General features: G+C 43.0%; 1 protein-coding gene across 3 annotated transcripts in view; it reads right to left on the reverse strand.

Annotated features, from left to right (window-relative positions):
* The window catches only part of SH3RF1 (SH3 domain containing ring finger 1), a 49,502-nt gene that overhangs the window by 10,726 nt on the left and 14,886 nt on the right, over nucleotides 1-23,890 (reverse strand). For all 3 annotated transcript variants that reach the window (XM_081926007.1, XM_081926008.1, XM_081926006.1), the window contains exons 3-7: nucleotides 8,717-8,992; nucleotides 7,143-7,238; nucleotides 5,728-6,030; nucleotides 4,801-4,911; nucleotides 231-382 (exon numbers count right to left, since the gene is read on the reverse strand). In XM_081926007.1, coding sequence (XP_081782133.1) covers nucleotides 231-382; nucleotides 4,801-4,911; nucleotides 5,728-6,030; nucleotides 7,143-7,238; nucleotides 8,717-8,992 — 938 coding nt within the window. The remainder of the gene's footprint in view (nucleotides 1-230; nucleotides 383-4,800; nucleotides 4,912-5,727; nucleotides 6,031-7,142; nucleotides 7,239-8,716; nucleotides 8,993-23,890) is intronic.

The raw sequence follows: 23,890 nt of genomic DNA on the forward strand, positions 1-23,890 counted from the left end.
ATCTGCTATTGTTGTTCATGACCAGTCCTGGCTGGTCATGGTAGCCAATCTAGATCTTGGTGCATTGAGAACCTTGGCCATCCCTTTCACATGCACCAGGCACTTTTCACCCCAGATGGCAAGCCAAACATTCCTTGTCTATCCAGAAATACTTGAATTTTTTTCCTTTGGCAATTCTGCTCTTTGATACCATTTCAAGGTTATACTCAACAAGCTTTTATTTCACTTACACACTTGGTCTTGTCTGTGGGCGCAAATGTGCTATTTGCTCAGTTGATCCCGATGCAGATTTTTGAGCTGCTCCTGAAGGCAGCCCAGCAGAGGTTGGAGCAATTATTGTAGCAGATAAGAGAGGTGGTGGTGGTAGAGGGGGATTCAGTGTCTAGAAATAAAATATTTAGAAATTTAATGTCATTTTGGCACCAACATTCAGCTGAAAATGGTATTCATACACACAGTTACACACTCCCAAATTGACTTGGATCCAGTGGTCGTGAGTAGAGGTTCCACTGTACACCAATTTCTCCATTTTCTGATACAATGTAACGGGACAATCCCTTGTATTTCTTTTTTAAAAAACAAAATTTTTAACAACAAAGAAACAAGCTCAAAGCATTGCGTCTAAATACACATTTCTTTTTTAATGACAATTTTATTGAATTTTTAAAACCATATTAAACTCTAAAACTAATACTCATTTATAAGAAAATACAAAACATAGTTGTATAGGCAAAAGGAAAGGAAAAAATAGAGAAATAATAACTTAAGTCTCTTTATAACATTTATTTCATGCATATAATATCATTTATCCACACATTTCAATGCAAATTTGTGGCATAAATCCCAAAGTTTTTCAAACATATTTCTAATATTCAGTGGTCTGAAAAGGACTGCAATCCATGGCTGCTTTGAAACCAGAAGCTGTAATGCAGTAAGCAACAAATTTCAACAACCACCCAAACATTACTTTGTTTTTCTCTATGTTTTTAGCTGTTCTTATTTTTATGTGAGCTACCTTGAGTCCTTCTTAGGGAGAAAAAGCATGGTATAAATAAATAGATAAATAGTTAAATAAAGTAATAAAATAAAATAGCTGTTCCCTTTGACAGCAAAATTCCCTTTGACAGCTGGGGTACAAAAGGTACCTCTTACTGTTTTATTTTAAGTGCCATTATTCAAAATTTAGGATTGAAAATTGTGAGATAAGAAATGGAAACAGCTCTTTTAACTGGCAGTTTCTAATGGGGCTCTATTCTTGGATCCCTTAGTTACTCTTTTCATTTGTAAAACTTCAGACTATTCTCTATGTTGTTGCTGATACTTCACATTATGTCAGAACCAGAGATACCCAGCCACTACAGATTATGAGTGTTCAAACCAGGACAGGGGAAAAACACAAAACCAGAAAATTCAATTACTATTTAAAAATGATGGGCATGCCCACAGCATCCTTGAAAACTCTGCTACAGCCTACCAATCAGTAACTATACAGCAACAACTTCCACACACTACATTGACACAAAGACAGCCAACCCATACAGGCTGACCTGCAGACAGTTTCATCACATTGCCATACCCACAACATGATAACTAGGCAGCAGCCACAGAGATCCATTAGGCATCTGTTAAAGCAGGAACAAATACATTCATGAGGTTGCTTGTTCCAATCCCCCTCCAAATGGAGTAAAGAGGCAACCACAACAAACAAGGGAGATCCACATAGGCAAAGCAGAAATAAAAGTTCTCAGGAGGCAGGTGGTTCCAGTTCTACCTGATTTACTTCCTCTTTCCTTTTAAAGCATGGGTAGGCAAACTAAGGCCCGGGGGCCAGATCCGGCCCAATCACCTTCTAAATCCGGCCTGCGGACGGTCCGGGAATCAGTGTGTTTTTATATGAGTAGAATGTATGCTTTTATTTAAAATGCATCTCTGGGTTATTTGTGGGGGATAGGAATTCGTTCACCCCCCCCCCACAAAAATATAGTCCAGCCCCCCACAAAGTCTGAGGGACAGTGGACCAGCCCCCTGCTGAAAAAGTTTGCTTACCCCTGTTTTAAAGAGTTGTTTAATGAAAAGAGGCTGATCAGAGTAGTAGTGGCAACATGCAAATGAAGTCACACACAGTCACTGGGGCCCTGGTTCAAATACCCTCAGATATTTGGATGCTGATATATCTCATATCCTGTGCTGTGCCATAGCCAGGGGTTAGCATTAGCATTTTAGCATCCTTGGGCAAACTGCAAGGTGCTTCATAACTATCAAATGGGAATGTGCTTGTTCCTGGTCTCAGAGTATATGATTAAACCTAGCAGTTACTATCCTTCTAAAGCACTTAGGAATCAGGAACTAAGAAATAGAGGAGTGGGATCAATGGTCTTATTTACAGAGTTGAAAGCTATACTACTCAATATAGAAAATAACCATTATATAGTTCCCTGACACCTGAATCCATATTACATATTTCTAATCAGGTGACATGATTGGTTGGTTTGTTCATACACATAGATAAATACCCTGGGAAGTACTTTGCCCTTGATTAAGAGCTGTAAACACTTTCTAGCTCTTATCAGATTAGCAAGCATTAAATCAAGCTAACAAAGTTCAATAACTTGACTAAATGGGATTATTTATTCTGTCAATGCAAATTGAAACAGCTCAGAAACAATTAACCACTCACTACAGCCAAACATACACTTTGCATATTACGTATTGGAAAGTGTCAGAAAATAGAAGCTCACATACATCACTCAGCAGCAAATACATGGCAGTGTATATATAATAAAAGGTTTTTACTACTTTTTACAGGTTTCTACTCCACTTAACAGCCCAAGGACTTTCTGTGCGACTTCTCTACATATTCTTCACAAGAATGATTTTCTTCATAAGACAATTCAGGTCATTTTCAAAATGTGAATACAAAATGTGACTAATATCCATCCTACAAGAAGCAACCTAACATTTCAGAAAATACGCATTGCAACACATTCTAGAAAACGTGCTACTTTAAAATTGTGAAACTAGTCCCATGAACCTGTAAAATCTCAAATTGTTTTTGAGTAGCAGCAACTAAAGCTGTGTGGCAAACTATGTTTCAAAAACCCAAGCCACCTCCTAACAATTCTATAATCAAGTATATATTCAACAGTTTGTATAAATATTCTTTAATTTTTTTTAATACCAGTTTCACTTATGCACTCATCCCTACCATGTGCAGATTCCCTGCTATCACAGAGAACTGAACATTCATATTGCCTGGATTTCATTTAGTGCCAATAACAACAACAGAGTTAACCTATTATGGTACACCAATGAACTTTCATTATTCTGCAACATAAACTTTACAGGCAATGCACCAAAATGCTTACCAACTTCCATCCAGCTCAACCTGATTCTGTATTGATTGTTTAACAAATAACTTTTCTTAGAGAAAGGGTGGGAGGCGAAGAGGAAGAGACAGACAGACAGACAGACAGACAGAGGGAGAATGTACTTCTCACAACTGTAAGAAATTACAGGCTGGAATCCAGCCACAATATAGATCTAGGAGTGAGAAAAGACTACGTACAGTTTCTCCATGTCTTCTCATTTCTAAGTAGAAATGAAGGTTGGAAATTACCGGTAAGAAGGAATTAATGAGCAGGCTCACTGCCCCCTTCTTTTTTCCTTCTTGAATGAATGAAAAAAATGGGATAAAGCCAATATTCCATCCATTCAAAAGCACTCTTTCACAGGCAAATTGTGCCCCCTCTCTCCTTTTCAGGCTGTCAAATTAAAACGGGCCCCACGCAAGGAAGGCCAGGTGCTCTGCAGAAATTAAAAGGGATAAAAGACTCCTCCAAATGACTGCAAGCAGCAACAGCAGCTCCTTCTTCTGCCTCTTCTCCTAACACACCACAGCACACAGCTGTTTTTTTGCTTTCTCTGCCAGCCACCTATGCTATGCATTGACTTGTCCAAGGTATCAGTGCTAAAGAGAAGAGGCATGAAAGCAGTTGGGAAGATCCAATGGGAAGGAAGAATAGAGTTCCTCTTATCCTGGATGGGTAGTCTTTCTGAAGGTGGGCTGCACCCTGTGCAAGGATGGGTTGGGCTCCCTGCATGAAGAAAGGGTGAACAAGGAGGTGCCGATGGGTGGCAGCACTCGGAGCACATCAGATGAAGGACAACAACTAGTTCTCTGAGTGCTCTGCCTTATTGGCATCCCAGCCCTTCTGTCCCAGCTCCAAACTCCAGCCCATCACCTAAGGGATTTGCTGTACTGTGCCACTGCTGCTGACAATAGCTTCAAAGACCCCTTGAGGTTACTCCACAGCCTTCAAGGGATCCATGGCCCACTGGTTCAGAATCACTGCTTAAGACTACATCCTGTCTCTATATAGTCAACTGTCTTCAATATTCTGTAAAGGCAGAGGTACCTACCAGGCAGTTTTGTTTTAATTCATGAACTTGCATATTTCTGCATACCTAAGGTGTCTCTCAAGCATGCAGAAGCCATGATCTGATTTTTGGATGGCCTCATTTCGCTTCTTGGTTACTGTGCTTCACTATTAAAGGGAATAATTCAACATAGCACTTCATAATAGATTCTGGGTTTGGAATATTTTGGAAGCCACAAGAGTCTTTCGGTCCTACCATCAAAGCATGTATTATTTTCCAAAGAGGCAAAATTCATTATATAGAAATCAAATGTTCCCCCACAATACACCTCAAAGCAGCTTGCAAAAACTGTAGCTTCTAGATTTATGTAAAAACAAAGGACAATTCAGATAAAACTACAACATAATGTCAAACTGTACTTACACCAAGAGCAGCTTGGTAGGTTGCTTCAGGTGGAAAGGTAAATGAAGGCCCTGTTGTCACTGGGCTACTGGGTGGTGGGGTCACAATTAGCCCCGTAGTACTAATATGAACCTATCAAAACGTTAAAAAAAGTTAAACTCATTATGGGCCTATCAGCAGATAAAATAACTACTGTTATGAATGGAGCATATGAACCAGTGGGGTTTTCCTAAACAGTGTTAAGTCTGGTTTTGGACCACAAATCTTCAAACAAAATAAAATAAAATGAACTACAAGTATTTGTAATATTAATAGTGTAAGTGGTGGGCCAATGTATTCAGTTCAAGTGTTTTCATTATTTTCAGGATGTGAGGTGAACATCACCCCGAAGACTGGATTAATATTTGGAATGGGACTTTTCCCGCTTCAAATGATGGCTACCTTCAGCAGTCCAGCAACATTCCCTTTCTAATTCAGAATATCCCACGGTAATGACACCACTCCCCCACAACCCCTCTCCAGTCAAGGTAAAACCACACCTTCCCTTAAGTTCATATTTACCCACCCCAAAATACATTAGTATTCCCCATGACCATCTTCAGCCAGCCTAGTGACAGATATTTTTCTACTCCATTTTGTTCAAGAAATCAAAATGTCATATACTTTAGTAGTTCATGCAAAATATTTAAAAAATAATTTGTTCCGTGCATGTTTTTAAACAAAAAACTATTCATATTGAAATAAACCTTTCAGTTACTTAAAGAGCAGTAACAGCTCTCTTCAGCTTATAATATTTTGGGAGTGCATGAAAATTGTCCCTTTATGTATAATTAATGACTGCTTGCACAAAGTCAGTCACAATTATCTTCCACTTATTTTGACAACCTTTTAAATTGTTCATCTAAAAAAAGCTATGATATGCTTTGTATTCTACTGCTAGAAAATTACCTGAGAAGGTGCACTGCAGGAAAGGCCTGTAAGTTCACTGATGCGGGCTGCAGCAGTAGGGTTGCTAGAGCTGATGAGGACAGGAGGACTGATTTCCATTGAATGACGATTCTGAGAAGCCTGTGAAGCTTTGTTGGACATGGTAAGAGAGGTAAAGGAGTGGCGTTTTTTGGTGTTCTTCTTGGTATCCGTGTGCTTTTGAACTGAATTGCTGTGGGATGCACCAGACGTGCCTTCTCCAGAGTCTCCTGCTGAACCTGAGGGCTTGTCCAGTTCTATCAGCTGTTTTGCTGTTGTGTTAAACTGCAAAACAATGACACGCAGAATTTAAAAATGAATAGTCAGTTGTGCTTGCACATGAAGGAAGCTGGCGTTTCAAATGGAAAATGGCTTTTTTAAAGACATTTTTTTTCAAGAAAGGAAAACATGAAGCTGTTTGTTGGGGCACCTCAGCAACTGACAATATGAAAGGGGGGCAGAGAGGAAGAAAGACTATACATTTGGCTGTCATTTCAAAAACAAATTTTTGGAAGTTTCCTATTTGGAAATTTTGGGTTGAGCTATCTGCTGATTCTCCATCTCTATGTATATATTGTCACAGTGATCCCTTAAAATGTATCATTTATTCATAATTGTCAGTACTTTGATCATAAGCCTGCTACGAGATTTACAGCAGGGATGCAAGTGTTTCAGAAAAGTGATCAAGGAGACTCTCACAAACCATCTCGTGGTTATCTCGTGAATAAATAAATAAACTATTTTGGAAAGTTGTTCGTTTGCTATGTATTTGGACACCTCTTAAGATATCATAACCAAGATGGTACCTGAGACTGAGGTGCAGATTTTCATCCATCTGTAAATATGCTTGGATGCCATTTTAAATCAAGATGGCAGTGACAGACCTACAGCAATTTTAACCTCCAATTTTAAACTGAACTGATTTTTTGGTTTCTTGGAATTCCTCAATTCAGTTTCTGTTTCCTGGATTTTGTTTCTTAAAATTCCAACACTAGTATGCCATAAATGTAAAAGTGATGTTTTACATAAGTGATGAGAGAATAAACACAAACTCAAGAACTTTTTTAAAGGACACCTTTGCTCCCTATCCCACAATATTTCCACACTAGCAGTTCTGAATGAATAGATTTCAACATACACAATGAACAAATACCAATTTGTTTGCCCTGCAATTGCACCCATGGATTCTGTGACAAGTTCAGCTCACAATAAAAGGGTGTATCTGTTACATAACTGAATTTATCGGAACTCTTAATTTGTCCCTACATTTCAAAGCACAGAAAATAGTGAGGCTGGCCACCAAGATTATCTAGAAAGTCACAAGTTTATTGCAAGTATATATTGCATTTTCTACCATTATTATATTGTATATTAAAATATTTTTATGGTTCTCTCACCTCAACATATGAAATAGGAAATATTCCTATTTTGTCAGCCAACATTCCTTCAGCCCAGTTTTCATCTACTCGGCGAATCACAGTCAGAATGTCATCCTACATTAAAAAGAAATACGCAATTAAGCAACTAATTTCTTTTAAGAACACATGCATTTCCTGATCAAGAATAGCACTATTTCTCAAACTTGGGTCCCCAGCTGTTGTTGGAATACAACCATCATCATCCCTGACCACTGGTCCTGCTAGCAAGGGAGGATGGGAGTTGTAGTCCAGCTACAGCTGAGGACCTAAGTTTGAGAATTAATTAAAATAGAAGCAACCAACAACACCATTATTCTCATGGCTCCTTCCCAGGGCAACCCATTGGAGTTCTATAAAAGTTAAAGCCAAGCTCTTCCATTTATTTATAAATTAAAATACATTTAATAATTTAATATACTTAGCTTGGCGGGGGGGTCAGACTGAGGAACAGAAAAACGGAAATTAACTTCATCCGGTTCTAAACAGTCTTAAAGAGAGCCAATTTAGTATAACATACAATGTGTTAAGATTTGAACAGGGAAGATAAGTTCAAATCCTTAGTATACCATGGGGCTTACTAGGTGACATGGAGCCTGACACCATCTCTTAGCATGCTACCTCACAGTGTTGTTTTGAGAGAAAAATGGTGGTGGGGAGGGAGTGAAACCATATATACAACCCTGAATTCTTTGAAAGAAAGAGCTGGTGGCAGGGGAAATCTAACTAATTCCACCCTGAATTATAGTTAAAATAAAAGTTAAAACATTGTCCTTAGAGGAAATTAAGGTATTAATTCTCAAAATTTAAAAACCCAAACAAAAACAAAAAAGCTTCCAATAATAAGGGAATGAGTAAATATCTGTAGGTAGGAAAGGAATTAGAAAAACAGTAAGTATAAACTCTGGGTGCTCATATATGTCTGTCACTAAGGACTCAGCTAAGTAAAGGTAAAGGTACCCCTGCCCGTACGGGCCAGTCGTGTCCGACTCTAGGGTTGTGCACCCATCTCACTTAAGAGGCCGGGGGCCAGCGCTGTCCGGAGACACTTCCGGGTCATGTGGCCAGCGTGACGAACTGCTCTGGCAAGCCGGCACCAGCGCAGCACACGGAAACGCCATTTACCTTCCCGTTAGAAAGCGGTCCCTATTTATCTACTTGCACTTAAGAGTGCTTTTGAACTGCTAGGTGGGCAGGAGCTGGGACCAAACGACGGGAGCTCACCCCGCTGCGGGGATTTGAACCGCCGACCATGCGATCGGCAAGCCCTAGGCGCTGAGGTTTTACCCACAGCGCCACCCGCATCCCTCCAAGGACTCAGCTACACAGCTGCAAATAAAACATTTTAAATGTGTTCTAAAGTGCAATATACAAACGTGACACTAGGTGGCAACAGTGAGGTATGCAAAATTCAATGTATTTTTCAAAACATTTTTTTAAAAAGCATTTTACAGCATTTTTTATGTGTGTGTAGATTCCACCTAACTTTCTATATGGACATTAATAAATGTTTCAATGTTCTTACAACACTCAGTAATATAAGAATTGTGTTTTACCTTTGAGAAGGGTAAACAATCCTTGTCTGCTTCCTTGTCTTTAACTTCAAAGTCATAAAGTGCTTTGCACTGAGGTGGAGGCTGAGGTAAAGGTTTAATAATCTGGACAAAATTGGTCGGGAAAAATCCATGGACACCATTAACTTCTCCATGATACCAATTTTCATCAACTTGCCGACGTAATATGATAATGTCTCCTTTGCTGAATTTAAGATCTCCAGGCTCTTTCCCCTCATAGTTATATAATGCTTTGGCACAAGGTAACTGAGGTACACCCTACAGAAGGGGGGAAACCACATTTCATCGTCACAGAATGTAAAAGAAGTGTACACACAAAGCAAGCAATTACACTAGAAAATAAGCCATCCAGCCAAACTGTCACTGACTTTTCATATGACTTTCATTCGCATATCAGACATCTGAAAAGTTTTTAAGTTTTAAACTAAGGCTGTGTATGTGTTGTTGAACTAGAAATTTAAAAATGATTTTGAAAAATGATAGTATAAGGAAGGATAATAAATGAAATTGCCCAGGATGCTAACTATATTCTTCAAAAAAAGAGAGTTGCTGCCATTCATAAATGAGACCATGATCCAGGCAACGATCACACCAGAAAAAAGTGGCAAGTCTGTGTTTTGTCAATTCTTCCTTCCTCTTGAGCCACCTTTCATGCTGCTTCAGAGAGTCCCCAAGCCCTTTAAAAATATTTTTGGCATCATAAGCGGCTGCAGTGGAAAATCACCCACAGTTGCCTTTCCCAGCCCCTTTTCACTGCAGAGAGTGTCACAAGAGTAGACTTCTGTTCAGTGGGCACTCCTGCCATTGGGGACAAACTCGGGATCATAGCCATGGAATATTCCTACTTTTTCCTGATTAAAAATATATGCATTTTACAGCAAACTCTGAAAATCTCTATCTAGAATTCATGATGTCTTGTGAAAGTCATGTCAGTATAATACAAATAAGGATGAAGCTATTTTTAAAAATTTGCCAGTAAAATTCCCTCTATGCCCTTGTATGATTCCTGTCTCTTCACAATGATGATATTCTCCTTCTACAGAGAGTCTGGGAAACTGAGCACTTGTAATGTGGGAACTGGGAGACAATGCTAATTTTCTGCAAACCACAATTTCCCCTGTATCACACTACTCTAATCAAAATTTAAAGACTATCTCAAATTTCCAGGAATACTCTTTTTGCATTCTCTGCAGACATGACTTTTATCCATCTCTCATTCATGTGGCTTTCTGCAAACCACAATTTGTCTACAATAAAAGAGTTCTTTCTAGAAAAATAAGGACTGCAAACTTGTTTTGTGCTCCGTGACTAGAAAAAATTAGATTCTCTCTCCAAATAATACATCTCCAAAAAACGAATTGCTTGCAAACTGTTTTTCAGTACAACATTCCAGTGTTATTGTTGAGATAAAACAGCAAGAAAAGACTGAAAGGACTGTGTGAATTATTACCTATTGTATAGTCTCACTCACTCACTCACTCTTTGATATTTCATCCCATTCTTCCAGCTCTTCCTGTGATAACTCCTGCATAGTTCTCACTGAAGCAGTACTTTCATACTAACTGCATCACTTCATACTGCATGTTTAAATGCTGGATCAGGCCACTGGCCCATGCAGTGCAACATCCTGTTCTCACAATGGCCAACCAGATGCCTATGGAAGTCAGAAAACAGGACCTGAGCTGAACAGGACCCTCCCCACCTGAAATTCCCAGCAACTAGCATGCAGAAGCATACATCTTCCAACAGTGGAGGTAGAAAGTAGCCATCGTGGCTAGTAGTCATTGTTTGTGCAGGGCTGTTGTTTTTGTATGGAAGAATGCAATTCCATCAACAGCAGGTGGTAAAACGAAAATGAAAACACCCATTGTTACAGGTCTGGATGATAAAGGTGCAGTTGGAGGAATTGCACCAAGCCTCATGCCAGGTCTCGGGGCCCACTTCTGACACTGAGCTCAACTCTTTAGTGACAAAATATCTGCAGGAAGAGTCCTTCCTCCATACACACCCTGCCTGTCAATGATGAAAAATCTCTTACTAAGTTACAAGTCTCACAAATCATGTTTAATATGAGAACATAAATACAAATTTGATTACAGTTCTGATAGTGCTGAAACCCTGATTCAGTGACTGCACTACACTGATTTACCTTATTAATGGTTGATTGTAATAGTATTAGAACAAATCAATCACACAAAGCAACTATAATCAAACATTTGAACAGATGGTTACTGTATTCCCCCCTTTTTACAATTCCAGTTAAAGTATAGTTAATATGGATGCAGTAATCTTTAATAGTGACATGCATGAAATACAATTGATTCTACAGTGTAATTTTCAGTAGAACTAAGCTCTACCCTAGCCACAAATAACAAGAAGAAACGGTTAAATTATACAGAAGTGAAATAAAGGAAATACTTCTTCATTCCAGTACATGTAAGCTAAAACCAGAGCAATTGGTTTGGATTATTCTTTTGGGTGCAATATATTCAGAGGCCACCAGGACACTGTCTTCACATGGTTCTCAGATTCTCTGGGTGAGAGGAAGATCACTGCTGGGGATCTTTAGCCTTTTGAACCAGCTTCCTAAATCCTTGACACCTCCCCTCCCGCCCCCCATGCTCAGCAGCTTTTGGTTACTTTACAGGTCCTTGAATATTTGCTGAGTTAGTGTTTACGTTTCATTCTGTTCTCTATTTCATTTGACTAGCCATGAAAGGATGGCTAAAGGTATTGTAGAGCAGTGAGAGGGATGCACCAATGTGTAGCTATAGTTTTACCCCATGAGTTATTTCTAAGAAAAAGCAGTTTAATACATGACAATCTTATCCAAACTATATGTACAGATCTATGTAAACATGACTGCTTTGAATGAGTTTTATTTTTGAAGTAAATTCCAAGGCAGCTCTTTTGCTGAAAAAGCCACAAACGATCACCAACCATTTATCCCCAGATCAGTCTACCACTTAAGAGTTCCACCAAGACCAAGAGGTCTGGGGTGGGGGAAAAGGAAACCAGTACTTCAGTGTTTATAGCTGCTGCATGTTCTCCACTTTCCTTTGATGTTCTTTAAACTCTTACTGTGCACATCACCCTTGCTACCAAAAGTGCCTCTAATAATTTTAATATCTATAGCATGTGTGCATAACACCACACTTCAGGTTTTCAGTGAAATTATCTGTTGTTATTCCATATTTCATTTTATTGCTTCAAGGAGAAGCAATTGCAGATAGTATTTCTGTTTATGTATTATATGTAAAAATGTGATTACTCTACAGCTTGTCATTCAGCATCTCAAAACTCTAGTAAATTCCCACCCAACATCTTTTATGCTCCTTTTCTATGCTTTTTTCTGCACTTTTTAGATCTTGGCTCCTCGCTCTGCCTGGTAAAGTAGAGAACTCATTAAAATGCCTGTTTATTGTGCCTGGCTAGATGGACCAATGGTCTGAGCCAGTATAAAGGCAGCTTCATATATTTGATGTGTAATCTATAAAGCATTTTAAATTATTTAGAAATTCAGTTATTTGACATGTGCTGGTACTTAATGGGGGCTGGTACTTTCAAAGTGTGGGTACTGCAAGTCCTCCCCTCTCATCACAAATTTCTTCAATTCCACCCATGCAAAGCTGCCCCTACCAGCTCCACTTAACCAAGCCCCTCCATGTGATCCAGGATCTAAATGGACAGAGACTGTATACTTCTGAATATCAGATGCTGAAAACAATCTGGCTCTATTGCCCTCACACTAGACTATATTAGGTGAAGCCTTGCACAAGGCCACAGATCATATACATGGCAGAAATGCAGGATGAGCCCAAAACCCAACATGGCATATCCCTCAGCCATAACTCTCCAAAATATGACTCAATAGACAGAAACCCCTTCCACACCACTTTCTTTTGGCCAAAATAAAGTTCCATTTCCCAACCTATGTGGCTTACTTCTAATGCATGCTAGGGATTATGGCCTTTAGCTCTGATCTTCCAAAATATTAAAAAGGTCGGTAGGATTAGGTGTAGGAAAAACAGCTACCAATTAGTTTTCACCAATACAGTGAATAAAATACAATTACAATGTCCTTTCATTTTATAGTACTTTTACAGAACCAGAAAGTGTGCTAATTTGAACAACCCCTTCCTTATATGCACATGTAATAATCCACATGCATACTGCAGCTGGAAAGCTGCATTCATTATTTGCTTTTATTTGAATTTCCATGCTGCATGGAACACAGTCCCCAAAACAAAGCTCTCTTTAAAGATTGGTTATGAAATTATTCTTGAAAACACCTGGTTGGCCTCTTAAAGCAACTATTTTTAACTAAAATATTAACTTGTCTATTATTAAATAGAGCACAAAAGGATGAATAATAACAGCAGAAAATAGAAATAATGCTTGTGCCTTATGCAGAGCATAGGTTAGAGGTGTTTTCGTTATGAGTAGATTTACCAAAATGTAAAATCATCACACACAATATACTTTAACAACTGTGTCTAACCAATGCAGCGGTAAACACACAAATCTGTTATGACAATGTGTTATCATGTCATGCTGGCACAAGGAGTTTGGGCTTATGTCCACCACAACCAACTACATAATGGTACACTGTGGTAAATGCATGGTAAGTTCTCTACCTAGCCGAGCTGAAGACATCCAAAGCATAGATTCAAAATGTTTGGGAGACCAGCATGGGAATTCGCAGTCCTTCAAACCTTTTTTTCTATATGGAAGCAGAGGGTTGCACCCACCTCTAATAAAAATATAATAAATATTTAAGAAACATATAATTAATTGCTATGTCACTTATTTTGAGAGCTACTGAAAATCAAAGTACTATGTAGCCTTATACAGTATGGTAAAATACAGTTTGGAAAAATCTATCCCTTGTGCTTTTTTTAAAACACAAATATTATGTTTCATACTATATCATACTATATCCGCTGGCCCAACCTTCACCGTTTTTATCAGCAAAAACTTAGAAAACGTCCTTAGTTTGTCCTGCTAAAAAGAACAGATGGAAATATCTGGTTTAAAACCAACAACAAAAAGTACACAATGCTTATCTGCTGAAACCTAGAATCTTTTTATATTTTAAAAGCAAACAATGTCTCTGGATGGTATCCAGCTATTGTATTTACTCAAATGTAATATGCACATTTTTTGGCCAAATTATGTCACGAAAATTAGGGTGTGCACTACATTTGATGGCGCATTAAATACCTTTTTTTTGTTTCAAAGTTTTGAAAAACCATCCATCGTAATAAATATTGAGGTGCGCATTCAATTTGATGGCACATTAGATTTGAGTAAATATGGTAGCAGAATAAATCCATTGGCCCTATTAAGCATCTTCCAAGATAATAATGCCCCCACACACTATAAAGAGCTCAAAACCCACCTACTCTCAGCAGCCAGAAACATCATAGCCAGACACTGGAGAGACCTGTCAGAAGTAATGGTATCAAACTATATGAAAAATGGACTTATTACAAAAATTAACCAATAGACTGAACCTGACACAGGGACAAATAGAAGAAGACGCCTTCACTCAAGTATGGCTCCATTTTATCACATACACAGCCCAACAAGAACCTACCAACAGCATTTGAGTCAATATGGGCTGAACTTACCCAACAACCACCCCCCACGAACAAACCTCACTGTAGCCAACTAAAGATAACCAACCACGCCCTGAGCACCCCAACTTCTCTCACTAAAATGTATATTTGTGTGTATGCATATGCATATGCATGCATACATACATACATGTATGTGTGTGTGTGTGTGTGTACATATACATATAAAATGAATGAATAGAGAACCTACTCAAGTGACACTGGCATAACTCGTCACAAACATACTAAATATTACCACCCCAATCTCCTCTCCCCCTTCTCTCTCCCACTCTTCTTCTACCCCCACCTTATTCTGTAAAATGTTTCACATCAAATGTAAAAAAGGACTATACGACCTGAAAAAAGACAATGCACATTTTTTGTGAACCATGAAAATCTTTAATAAAAAATATTTTTTTAAAAATGAAACAAGATATGGTACCTCATCCCCACTCTCCACTGAAGAGCAGGCAAATTTATTGAGTAGCCAAAAAAGACTTCGTCCTGAATACAAAGCTGCAATTTATAAGCTCTTAGCCCTCTTTCAGTTTGATTTTATCATTTTTATTCCATGGTGTTAAACTGGAGACTATATTGTTTAGGACTATAAATACTAGCCAGCAATCTTAACTTACATTTTTATCCCTTGCTCTTTAGGAGCCAATGAAAATAATACTTCCGTGAATGACCTTGAAACATTGCTGGAACCACATAAAAGAGTGAAATGCCTAATAGGAAGTCATACTTTATACTTGCTAGGATAAGAGTTTATAGTGTCAAGGCCAATGTGGGACATGTGTAGCAATAGCTTGACAAGATTGTATTAAAATTTTAAATCACTCTCAAACTACATTTGATGTCCAGGAATTCATAGATTAGCAGGTTTGACCATGACTAGTTTTTAACACAATGAATCAGTATCAAAATTGAAAGGAAACTTTCCTAGAGACTGGAAGCCATATAGGAACATACATATGAAATAATCCCACTAAAAGTTCACTATGAATGCAGCATATTTAGGTAGGAAAATATTTGTGCAGGTCAAAGCTAAGGCCCTCACAAGCACAACAGAGAAAGGCTGAACAGAAGAAAGCAATGGAAAGAATGGGTAATTAACTTCCCCTATTGGAATGACAATTCTAAGATCAAAGCAAAAGGAGAATTAAGAGCATGTAAGCTACAACATTGCATCCAGCTTTGTTCCTGGATATTATATATTCAGAATGAAGTTTGTTTGGTTTTTGGACAAAAGAACAAACTGGTATAATAAAATAAAAAATAATAGTCCAGTAGCACCTGAGAGACCAATGAAGTCTATAAGGTGCTACTGGACAATTTTTGTTATTTTTAAATTTATTTCGACTACATCAGACCAACATGGTTACCTACCTCAATCTAGTAACTGGTATAATGTTCCAGCTAGTCTTAAAATACAGTATCTGCTAATCCCACAGTCAAGTTCACTTCAGTCTGAAACTACTAGCAGGATAAAAGTAGTGAAATAAAATTATTACACCCTTGTTTTGTAGATAATCAAGCTTTGATCTTATGATAGTCTTGTTGGATATTATGAACCAGGAAGAAATACTAGACTGCCCTTCTAACAGTGGCACAATTCCAGACTGCAGCAAAATGAGGGGGAAAATACAGTAAAAGTCCTCCTACTATCCAAGAATAGAATTTTAAGATTTGGGAAACATTGTCTATGGTTAAGCTCTCAACTCAATTAAAGCTGCAAGACGAAATCATAGCTACATTAAATCTAATACTCTTGTTTTTCCTGCATGATTAAGAGTTCCAGATTGCATTATTTTGTAACACTTTGGTTGGTCCAAATAAGCATATCACCCAACTGTAGATTATGGGGGGGGGGGGGGTTTCTTACGGACACAAACAACTACCTTTGCTTTTTTTCTTTTGAAATGAAAAATAAACCAGATTCTCTTCATAAGTATTTTACTGCAATCCTATATACATTTACCCAAGAGTAAGTGTCACGGCCACCCAGGACGGGTCCCAGCTCACAAGAGACCTCACTCCGTTGCAGTTTATTTACAGGAAAAGTTTATTGAAGATTTCTGCTTCTCGTACAGTTCAGCATCGTGGCCGTACGTCTGTCACGTTAGACCGCTGAAGTCCCCTCTGACTCCTCCCCTCTTCCACACCAACTTAATAGCCTGGCTCTAGACCACCTCTTCCTCTCCTTTCTTTTCCGCAGGGTCTTCCTGCCCCCCTGGGTTCCCTCTCTCCGTGACTCGCCTGAGGCTGAATCCTCTGCCGCCTCTTCCCCCCTCCTTCTGGCTTTAGGGCCGGGCTCCTCCCCTGAGCTCTCTCCACTTCCGCGCGCCTCTACGTTTGAACTTGGCGCGCGTACGTTGCTGCTGACCTTTCTTTCGACCGCTACACCACCCCTTGTTCTGCTCTCCACCCTTTCCGGCTGAACACCTTGCTCCAACCCCCTTTCTCTGTTCTCTCCTAATCCTGCTCCCTCCGAGAGGCTGACGACTCCACCCCCTTTACTCCGTTCCGGCTGAGACGCCTCTTGCTGCGTCTGTCTTCCACTGGGCTCCTCTCCGCTTCTCCCTTCTCCTCCCTTTTGCTTGATTAAGGTAACCCCCTTTTGAGAATCCTCTGACTCGCTGCTCAGACTCGTGGATTCCCTCAGAATTCCGTCATCTTCTTCCTCATCCTTCTGCCCCTCCTCCCACTCGCTCTCCGTCTCCTCTGTCATCTCCTCCTCTCTCCCAGAAACCCTGACATCCATCCCCCCCTCGAAGCCCCCCCTTCCCCCCTCCCGCTCGCCGGGTGCAGGTTGAGGAAAACGTGGTTCTTCCGGGGTCGGTTCAGGATACAAGTTGTCCACTTCAACGTTCTCCTCTGTCATCTCCGTATATGTGTGTTCGAACTCGGGTTCCCCACCCACAGACCTCACAGTCTCTTCCTCCATCACTGCTTCTCCTGGCGCTGCCTGCCAAGGACCTACCATCCATCTCTGACTCCATGCCTCCCTTGGCTGATCCACCCACCAACAAGGGCCTGTCTCCTCCCCCCCCAGTCTCGGATCCCTGGTCGGGCTTGTTTCGGGCGTATGGCCCTCGGGTGAGGAGAAACCCTCGAACGTGCTGTCTGACAAAGTGGGCGTGAAAAGCCAATCATCAAAATACTCCTCGGGCATGGGCTTGTGCGGAAAAAGTGCATGGAACTCCTCCTTCAACAGGGGTTCGTCCAACGCGTAACCCGGCACCCAGCTATTGGCAGAGGCCGGAGTGCCTTCCCTGGCTAGAAAATATTCAACTCCCTCCTCCCCCCATCTCGAGTCCAGTATCTCTGTGACCTCGTTAAGAGGTTCTGGTCTTGGCGATTCCCCCCCCTCAGGCGCCCTCCTACGTGGCTCTGGGAGTGCTCCTGACTCTTGAAACCTGTGTGGGGTTTTGTAGGGAGTGAGCACCGACCTATGAAAGACCGGGTGCACCCTGGAACCCTCCGGAAGGGCTAGACGAAAAGCCACCGGATTGATCATAGCCTCAACTTGATATGGCCCTAGCTGCCTGTGTCCTAACTTCTTCTTGGCCAATGACCTGGCCGGCATCGCGTGGGCTGCTAACCACACCCAGTCCCCAATCTGGATGTCCTCTCCCGCCCTCCTGTGCTTATCGGCCTGCACCTTATACGCCTGTTTTGCCAGCTCCAAATGTCTCCGCAGCTCCTCGTGCACCTCTTGCAACTCCGCTGCAAACTGGTCGGCATCTTGAGGCCCCCCCCCCTCCTGGTGCCGCAAATCTCGGGAAGGTTCTGGGATGACGGCCATTGTTCGCGAAGAAAGGCGTCACCCCGGTGGATGCGTGTTTCGTGTTGTTGTAGGCGAATTCAGCCATCGGCAGATAGTCCACCCACGCCGCAGGTCGCTGGTTGGCGTAGCACCGCAGGTACTGCTGCATGATCGCGTTGACCCTCTCCGCTTGACCGTTGGTTTGTGGATGTCTCGCCGATGTCAGGTTGATTTTGACGTGCAAGATGCCCAGAAGCTTTCGCCAGAAGGTGGAAACAAACTGGCGCCCCCTGTCGGACAAGACGGACTGCGGAAGTCCATGCACTCTGAAGACGTGATCGATGAAGAGCTTTGCGGTCTGTTCTGCCGTCGCCACCTTGGCACAAGGGATGAAATGCGCCATCTTGGTGAACAAGTCCACCACCACTAACACCGCCGTCTTACCTCTGGAGCTGGGCAGGTCCGTAACAAAGTCCAACGCTACCCTCTCCCACGGTTGCTGCGGTGTCTCCAGCGGTTCTAGCAATCCCGCCTGCTTCTGGTGCACTGGTTTGGACCTCTGGCAGATATCACACCTGGCGACGTAGTCCGCCACCTCTCCTCTCATCTGGGGCCACCAAAAGTCTCTAGCCACCAACTCCATCGTCTTCTCTTTGCCGAAATGGCCTGCACTAGGGGCGTCATGCAATTGTTGCAGAACCTTGGCTCGAAGATCGTCGGTGGGCACGTAAAGGGCACCCTTACGAGTCAAAAGTCCATCTTGCAATTGGAACTCATCGTTGTCTCGCGACCCTCCGCGTAGCTCCTCCATCTTGGACTGTGCAAACTGATCCCTTTGCAACGCGCGTCGCACCGCGTCCAGGTCGACTGCGATGGTAGCGCACGTCCACGCCTGCGGTGCGAAAATGTGCTTTGCTGCGATTGGAGCTGCTTCCTCCAAGTATTGCGGCTTTCGGGACAGCGCGTCTGCAATAACATTGGAGTCTCCTGGGATGTATTCTATTTTGAAGTCGAAATCCGCAAAGAACTCCGCCCAGCGCATGTGTCGCTGGGTCTGTAACTTAGCCGTCCGCCAATACTCTAAGTTCTTGTGATCCGTGCGGACTTGCACCGTGTGCTTGGCTCCTATTAAGAAGTGTCGCCACGCTTTGAAAGCTGCATGAATGGCCAACAACTCCCTGTCCCATATGGTATAATTGCGCTCCGTCTTGCTGAGCTTCCGGGAGTAGAACGCACCCGGTCTCCAGTTGCCTTGTGAATCCTCTTGCAAAAGAACGGCCCCAACCGCTCTGTCTGACGCATCGGTCTCTACCCGCATGGGTCTGCCGGGATTCACGTGGAGCAGCTGCTCTTCGGAGGCGAAAAGACCTTTAAGCGTCCGGAAGGACCGCTCCGCTTGTTCGGTCCAGACGAACTTCTTCTTCTTGGAACTGAGGGTGTCAGTGATAGCCGCCGTCGCGTTCGCAAAACCTTTAATAAACTTGCGGTAAAAATTGGCAAAGCCGATGAACCTCTGGACCTCTTTCCGATTTCGAGGGCTTTTCCAGTCCAACAGCGCTTGAACCTTAGCCCTGTCCATGGCCAGTCCCTCGTCGGACAACTTGTAGCCAAGGAAATCAACCTCTCTGACATCAAACTGGCATTTTTCCAACTTGGCGTACAGCCTGTGGTCCTTCAGCCTCTGCAGGACCTCTCTCACGTCCTTATCGTGATCCTCCGGCGATTCCGAGAAAATCAGGATATCGTCGAGAAAGCAGACACACTTCTTGTAGAGGAGACCTGCTAGCACGTGGTGCATAAATGCTTGAAAAACGTGGCTGCCATTTTGGAGACCGAAAGGCATGACTCTGTATTCGTATGTGCCCAGAGGGGTGAACATGGCGGTCTTCCACTCATCTCCTTTCCGGATGCGGATGAGATTGTAAGCTCCACGTAGGTCCAGCTTGGTGAAAATCTTGCCCCTCCTGACGGTCGCTAAAAGGTCGTCAATCTTGGGCATGGGGAAAGCTTTGGGCTTAGTCAAGCTGTTTATGAACCTGTAATCCACTATAAGCCTTTTTTGGGGCGTGTTTTTCTTCTTCACAAAGAACACAGGGCTGCCACCCGCTGCTTTAGATTCCTGGATGAAACCTCGCTTGAGGTTATGGTCTATGAACTCCCGAAGCTCTTGCATCTCGTCTTCCGACATGGAGTACAGCTTGGCAGCAGGCAGTTGCGCCCCTGGCACTAAATCAATCGCGCAGTCGTAAGGTCTGTGAGGCGGCAACTTGTCAGCTTCCTTCTCACAGAAAACCTCCAAGAAGTCCTGGTACTTGTGAGGCACTGTTTGCACCATACCCAGATGCAACTGCTGCTCGGCTTCTCCTCCCTGATCGGTCTGAAAGCAATGCTGAGCACAATACGAAGAACAAAAGGTGATCTGCCGCTGGTACCACGCAACCGCGGGACTGTGCCTCTCCAGCCAACTCATGCCTAACACGATGGGTGTGTCCGATAAGTGGGTGACATTGAAACTAATAAGTTCTCGATGGTTGCCAATCTGCATCATCATGGGAGGGGTTTGCTGCACCACTTGCCCCCCCAGCAACTTCCTGCCGTCTACCGTGACCACGTTTAGAGGCGTCGTTGCAGGCAGGAGCGCCATGTTGTGCTGCTTAACGAACTGCAGTCCCACGAAGTCGGCGTTGCTTCCCGAATCGATCGTTATTGGAACCTCGAGGAGTCTCCCATCAGGCAACTGGAGTGTTGCTGTGAGCAGAACTGCCGGTCTGGGAGGCAAAGGGTCCACGCTCTGCAGTGATGCTGGGGGCTTGTCTACAGATCCGCCTGGCTGAGCCCCAGTAGCTCTGCTTCCAGCCAGGCACTGTCGTTTCCCTGAAGCTGCTCCCCTGGTTGCACCTCTGCTGTTACAGTTGCCAGTGCTGCAGTGTGCTTCTGGAGCCTCTGGGGGCACTCTTTCGCCATATGGTGCGCACTGTCACAGATGTAACACTTCCTGGTTCCTCTAGGAGGCTTCGCTTTGGCTGCACCAGGGACAGGGCTCTGGGATGGCTTCTGAGCCCTAGCACCACCAATCTCCATCGGCTCCTCGCTGTCCTTCCCCATTGGCGAGGGGTGCGCACGGCTGAAATCCCTGTGCACAAAAGGGAGAGTCCTCGCTTGCGCACGCGCTTGGGGCCCGTCCTCCTCATGCCACGGACGTCCCTCATGTCGAATTCCAATAGCTAAAGCCCGTTGCACCACGTCTTCTAGGGTCTGGGGTCTGTCCCCCCTAGCGATCTCATCCTTGATGGGGGGGCTCAATCCCTCCCAAAAAAGATCTCTGACCGGCTTACTGTCCTTTGGCCAATCTAAGGCGGTGAGCAATGCAAAAAATTTAGAGTGGTATTGGCGCACAGTCGCTTTCCCCTGCCTCAGCCCGTGCATTTGACGGCGCGCAATGTCCACATCCACAGAGGATTGAAAACAAGAATCCATCGCTTTGATGAACGCAGTTGAATTGCGACGGGCCGGTCCATCTTCGCGCCACAGATTGCGTAACCAAGCCCTGGCCTCCCCATGCAGGTGCGAAACAATGAACCCCACTTTCTCCTCCTCATCTTTAAAATCGTGACGGAGTAAATGCAGTGCATATACGACGTCCGCTCTGAAATTGGGATAGTCTTGCAAGTTGCCATTAAAATGCGGAACCAGGGCACCCCCCCTCCGTCCAAGCGCAATGCCCTCCGCTCTGGAACCTGGGGCCCCCGCCCTGTCCGCGTGTTCCCACCTTGCCTGCAAATCCTGGCACGTCTTCTCCAAGTCGTCATTCTTCTTCTGCGAAGCAATGACTGCCGATGTGAGAGCGGTAACCTGATCCCGCAGTGCAACCAGCTGCTCCTCAGCGCTCATGGCTGCTCCCGTTCGTGAGCTTCGCAAAAAAAAATTTTTTGCTTTCAGAGAGGGGACTTACTGTCACGGCCACCCAGGACGGGTCCCAGCTCACAAGAGACCTCACTCCGTTGCAGTTTATTTACAGGAAAAGTTTATTGAAGATTTCTGCTTCTCGTACAGTTCAGCATCGTGGCCGTACGTCTGTCACGTTAGACCGCTGAAGTCCCCTCTGACTCCTCCCCTCTTCCACACCAACTTAATAGCCTGGCTCTAGACCACCTCTTCCTCTCCTTTCTTTTCCGCAGGGTCTTCCTGCCCCCCTGGGTTCCCTCTCTCCGTGACTCGCCTGAGGCTGAATCCTCTGCCGCCTCTTCCCCCCTCCTTCTGGCTTTAGGGCCGGGCTCCTCCCCTGAGCTCTCTCCACTTCCGCGCGCCTCTACGTTTGAACTTGGCGCGCGTACGTTGCTGCTGACCTTTCTTTCGACCGCTACACCACCCCTTGTTCTGCTCTCCACCCTTTCCGGCTGAACACCTTGCTCCAACCCCCTTTCTCTGTTCTCTCCTAATCCTGCTCCCTCCGAGAGGCTGACGACTCCACCCCCTTTACTCCGTTCCGGCTGAGACGCCTCTTGCTGCGTCTGTCTTCCACTGGGCTCCTCTCCGCTTCTCCCTTCTCCTCCCTTTTGCTTGATTAAGGTAACCCCCTTTTGAGAATCCTCTGACTCGCTGCTCAGACTCGTGGATTCCCTCAGAATTCCGTCATCTTCTTCCTCATCCTTCTGCCCCTCCTCCCACTCGCTCTCCGTCTCCTCTGTCATCTCCTCCTCTCTCCCAGAAACCCTGACAGTAAGTATCACTTTACTCAGAGATATGCATAGGGCTTATTTTTAAAGTACTGGTATATATTTGTTACCAAATTATTTTATGCATGTATTCAAGCAAACCTTGTTTTGCATTTTCCTTGATGTTTTTGTTAATTCATAAACTTTGCTATTCCCAAGAGGAGTTGTGTTATTCAGTCAAACTGTAAACAAAAAAATCTAAAAGTTTAAGAGCTAATTAAATTTCCCCTGTAAATGATGCAAAGGAAAAGGCAGCCAGAAGTTCCATAGCCTCTTTTACCATTGTGAAGTTACTAGTTTCCTCCATATGTTTGTGAGTGTTGCTGGCAAAAAAATGGATATAATGTGGCATCCAGATGTTGAAACAAACAGAATATGAACTTGTCAATTTATCATAGCTTTAGGAAGAAAACATTAAAGTTCAATGAAAGAAATATATATTGCTGGCAGAAAAAGAATATTTTCAGCATGCTTTGGCTTTTAAAAAATATCTAAGTCACCTTATAACACTAAAACCTACAGCCAATAAAAAGTTACAACGTTACAGCAATATTAAAATAATAATCCCCTAAAATACTAAACAGCAGCAGCACAACACTCAAATAAAAATTCACCGAAGCTGGTTGATGTTCATCCTTGTTATGCTGAGCATCTCTGAGGCTCAGACTGAGTTTGGGGAGATTCTACTGCCTTTCTTACAGAACACTCTCAATACTTTAAGTTGTGCAACTTTAATTATATTAGCCCAGGCATAGGCAAACTCGGCCCTCCAGAAGTTTTGAGACTACAATTCCTATCATCCCTGACCACTGGTCCTGTTAGCTAGGGGTGAGGGGAGTCCCAAAACATCTGGAGGGCCGAGTTTGCCTATGCCTGTATTAGCCACAGTAAAACAAGTGGTGCACACAATGGTTTGTGCATGCCTGAAAAACGTTTGTCACATTCATCAAAGTCTACACACTTTTTTTAAAGCTCTTCAAGTCTGAAAAGTGATCCGGTAGAGGAACTGCTATATGCAGAGATGGATGGTCCAACTTTTCATACCAAGTGGGCG

This window comes from Podarcis melisellensis (genome assembly GCF_964234715.1).
Source record: "Podarcis melisellensis genome assembly, chromosome: 9".
NCBI classification, from domain to species: Eukaryota; Metazoa; Chordata; class Lepidosauria; order Squamata; family Lacertidae; genus Podarcis; species Podarcis melisellensis.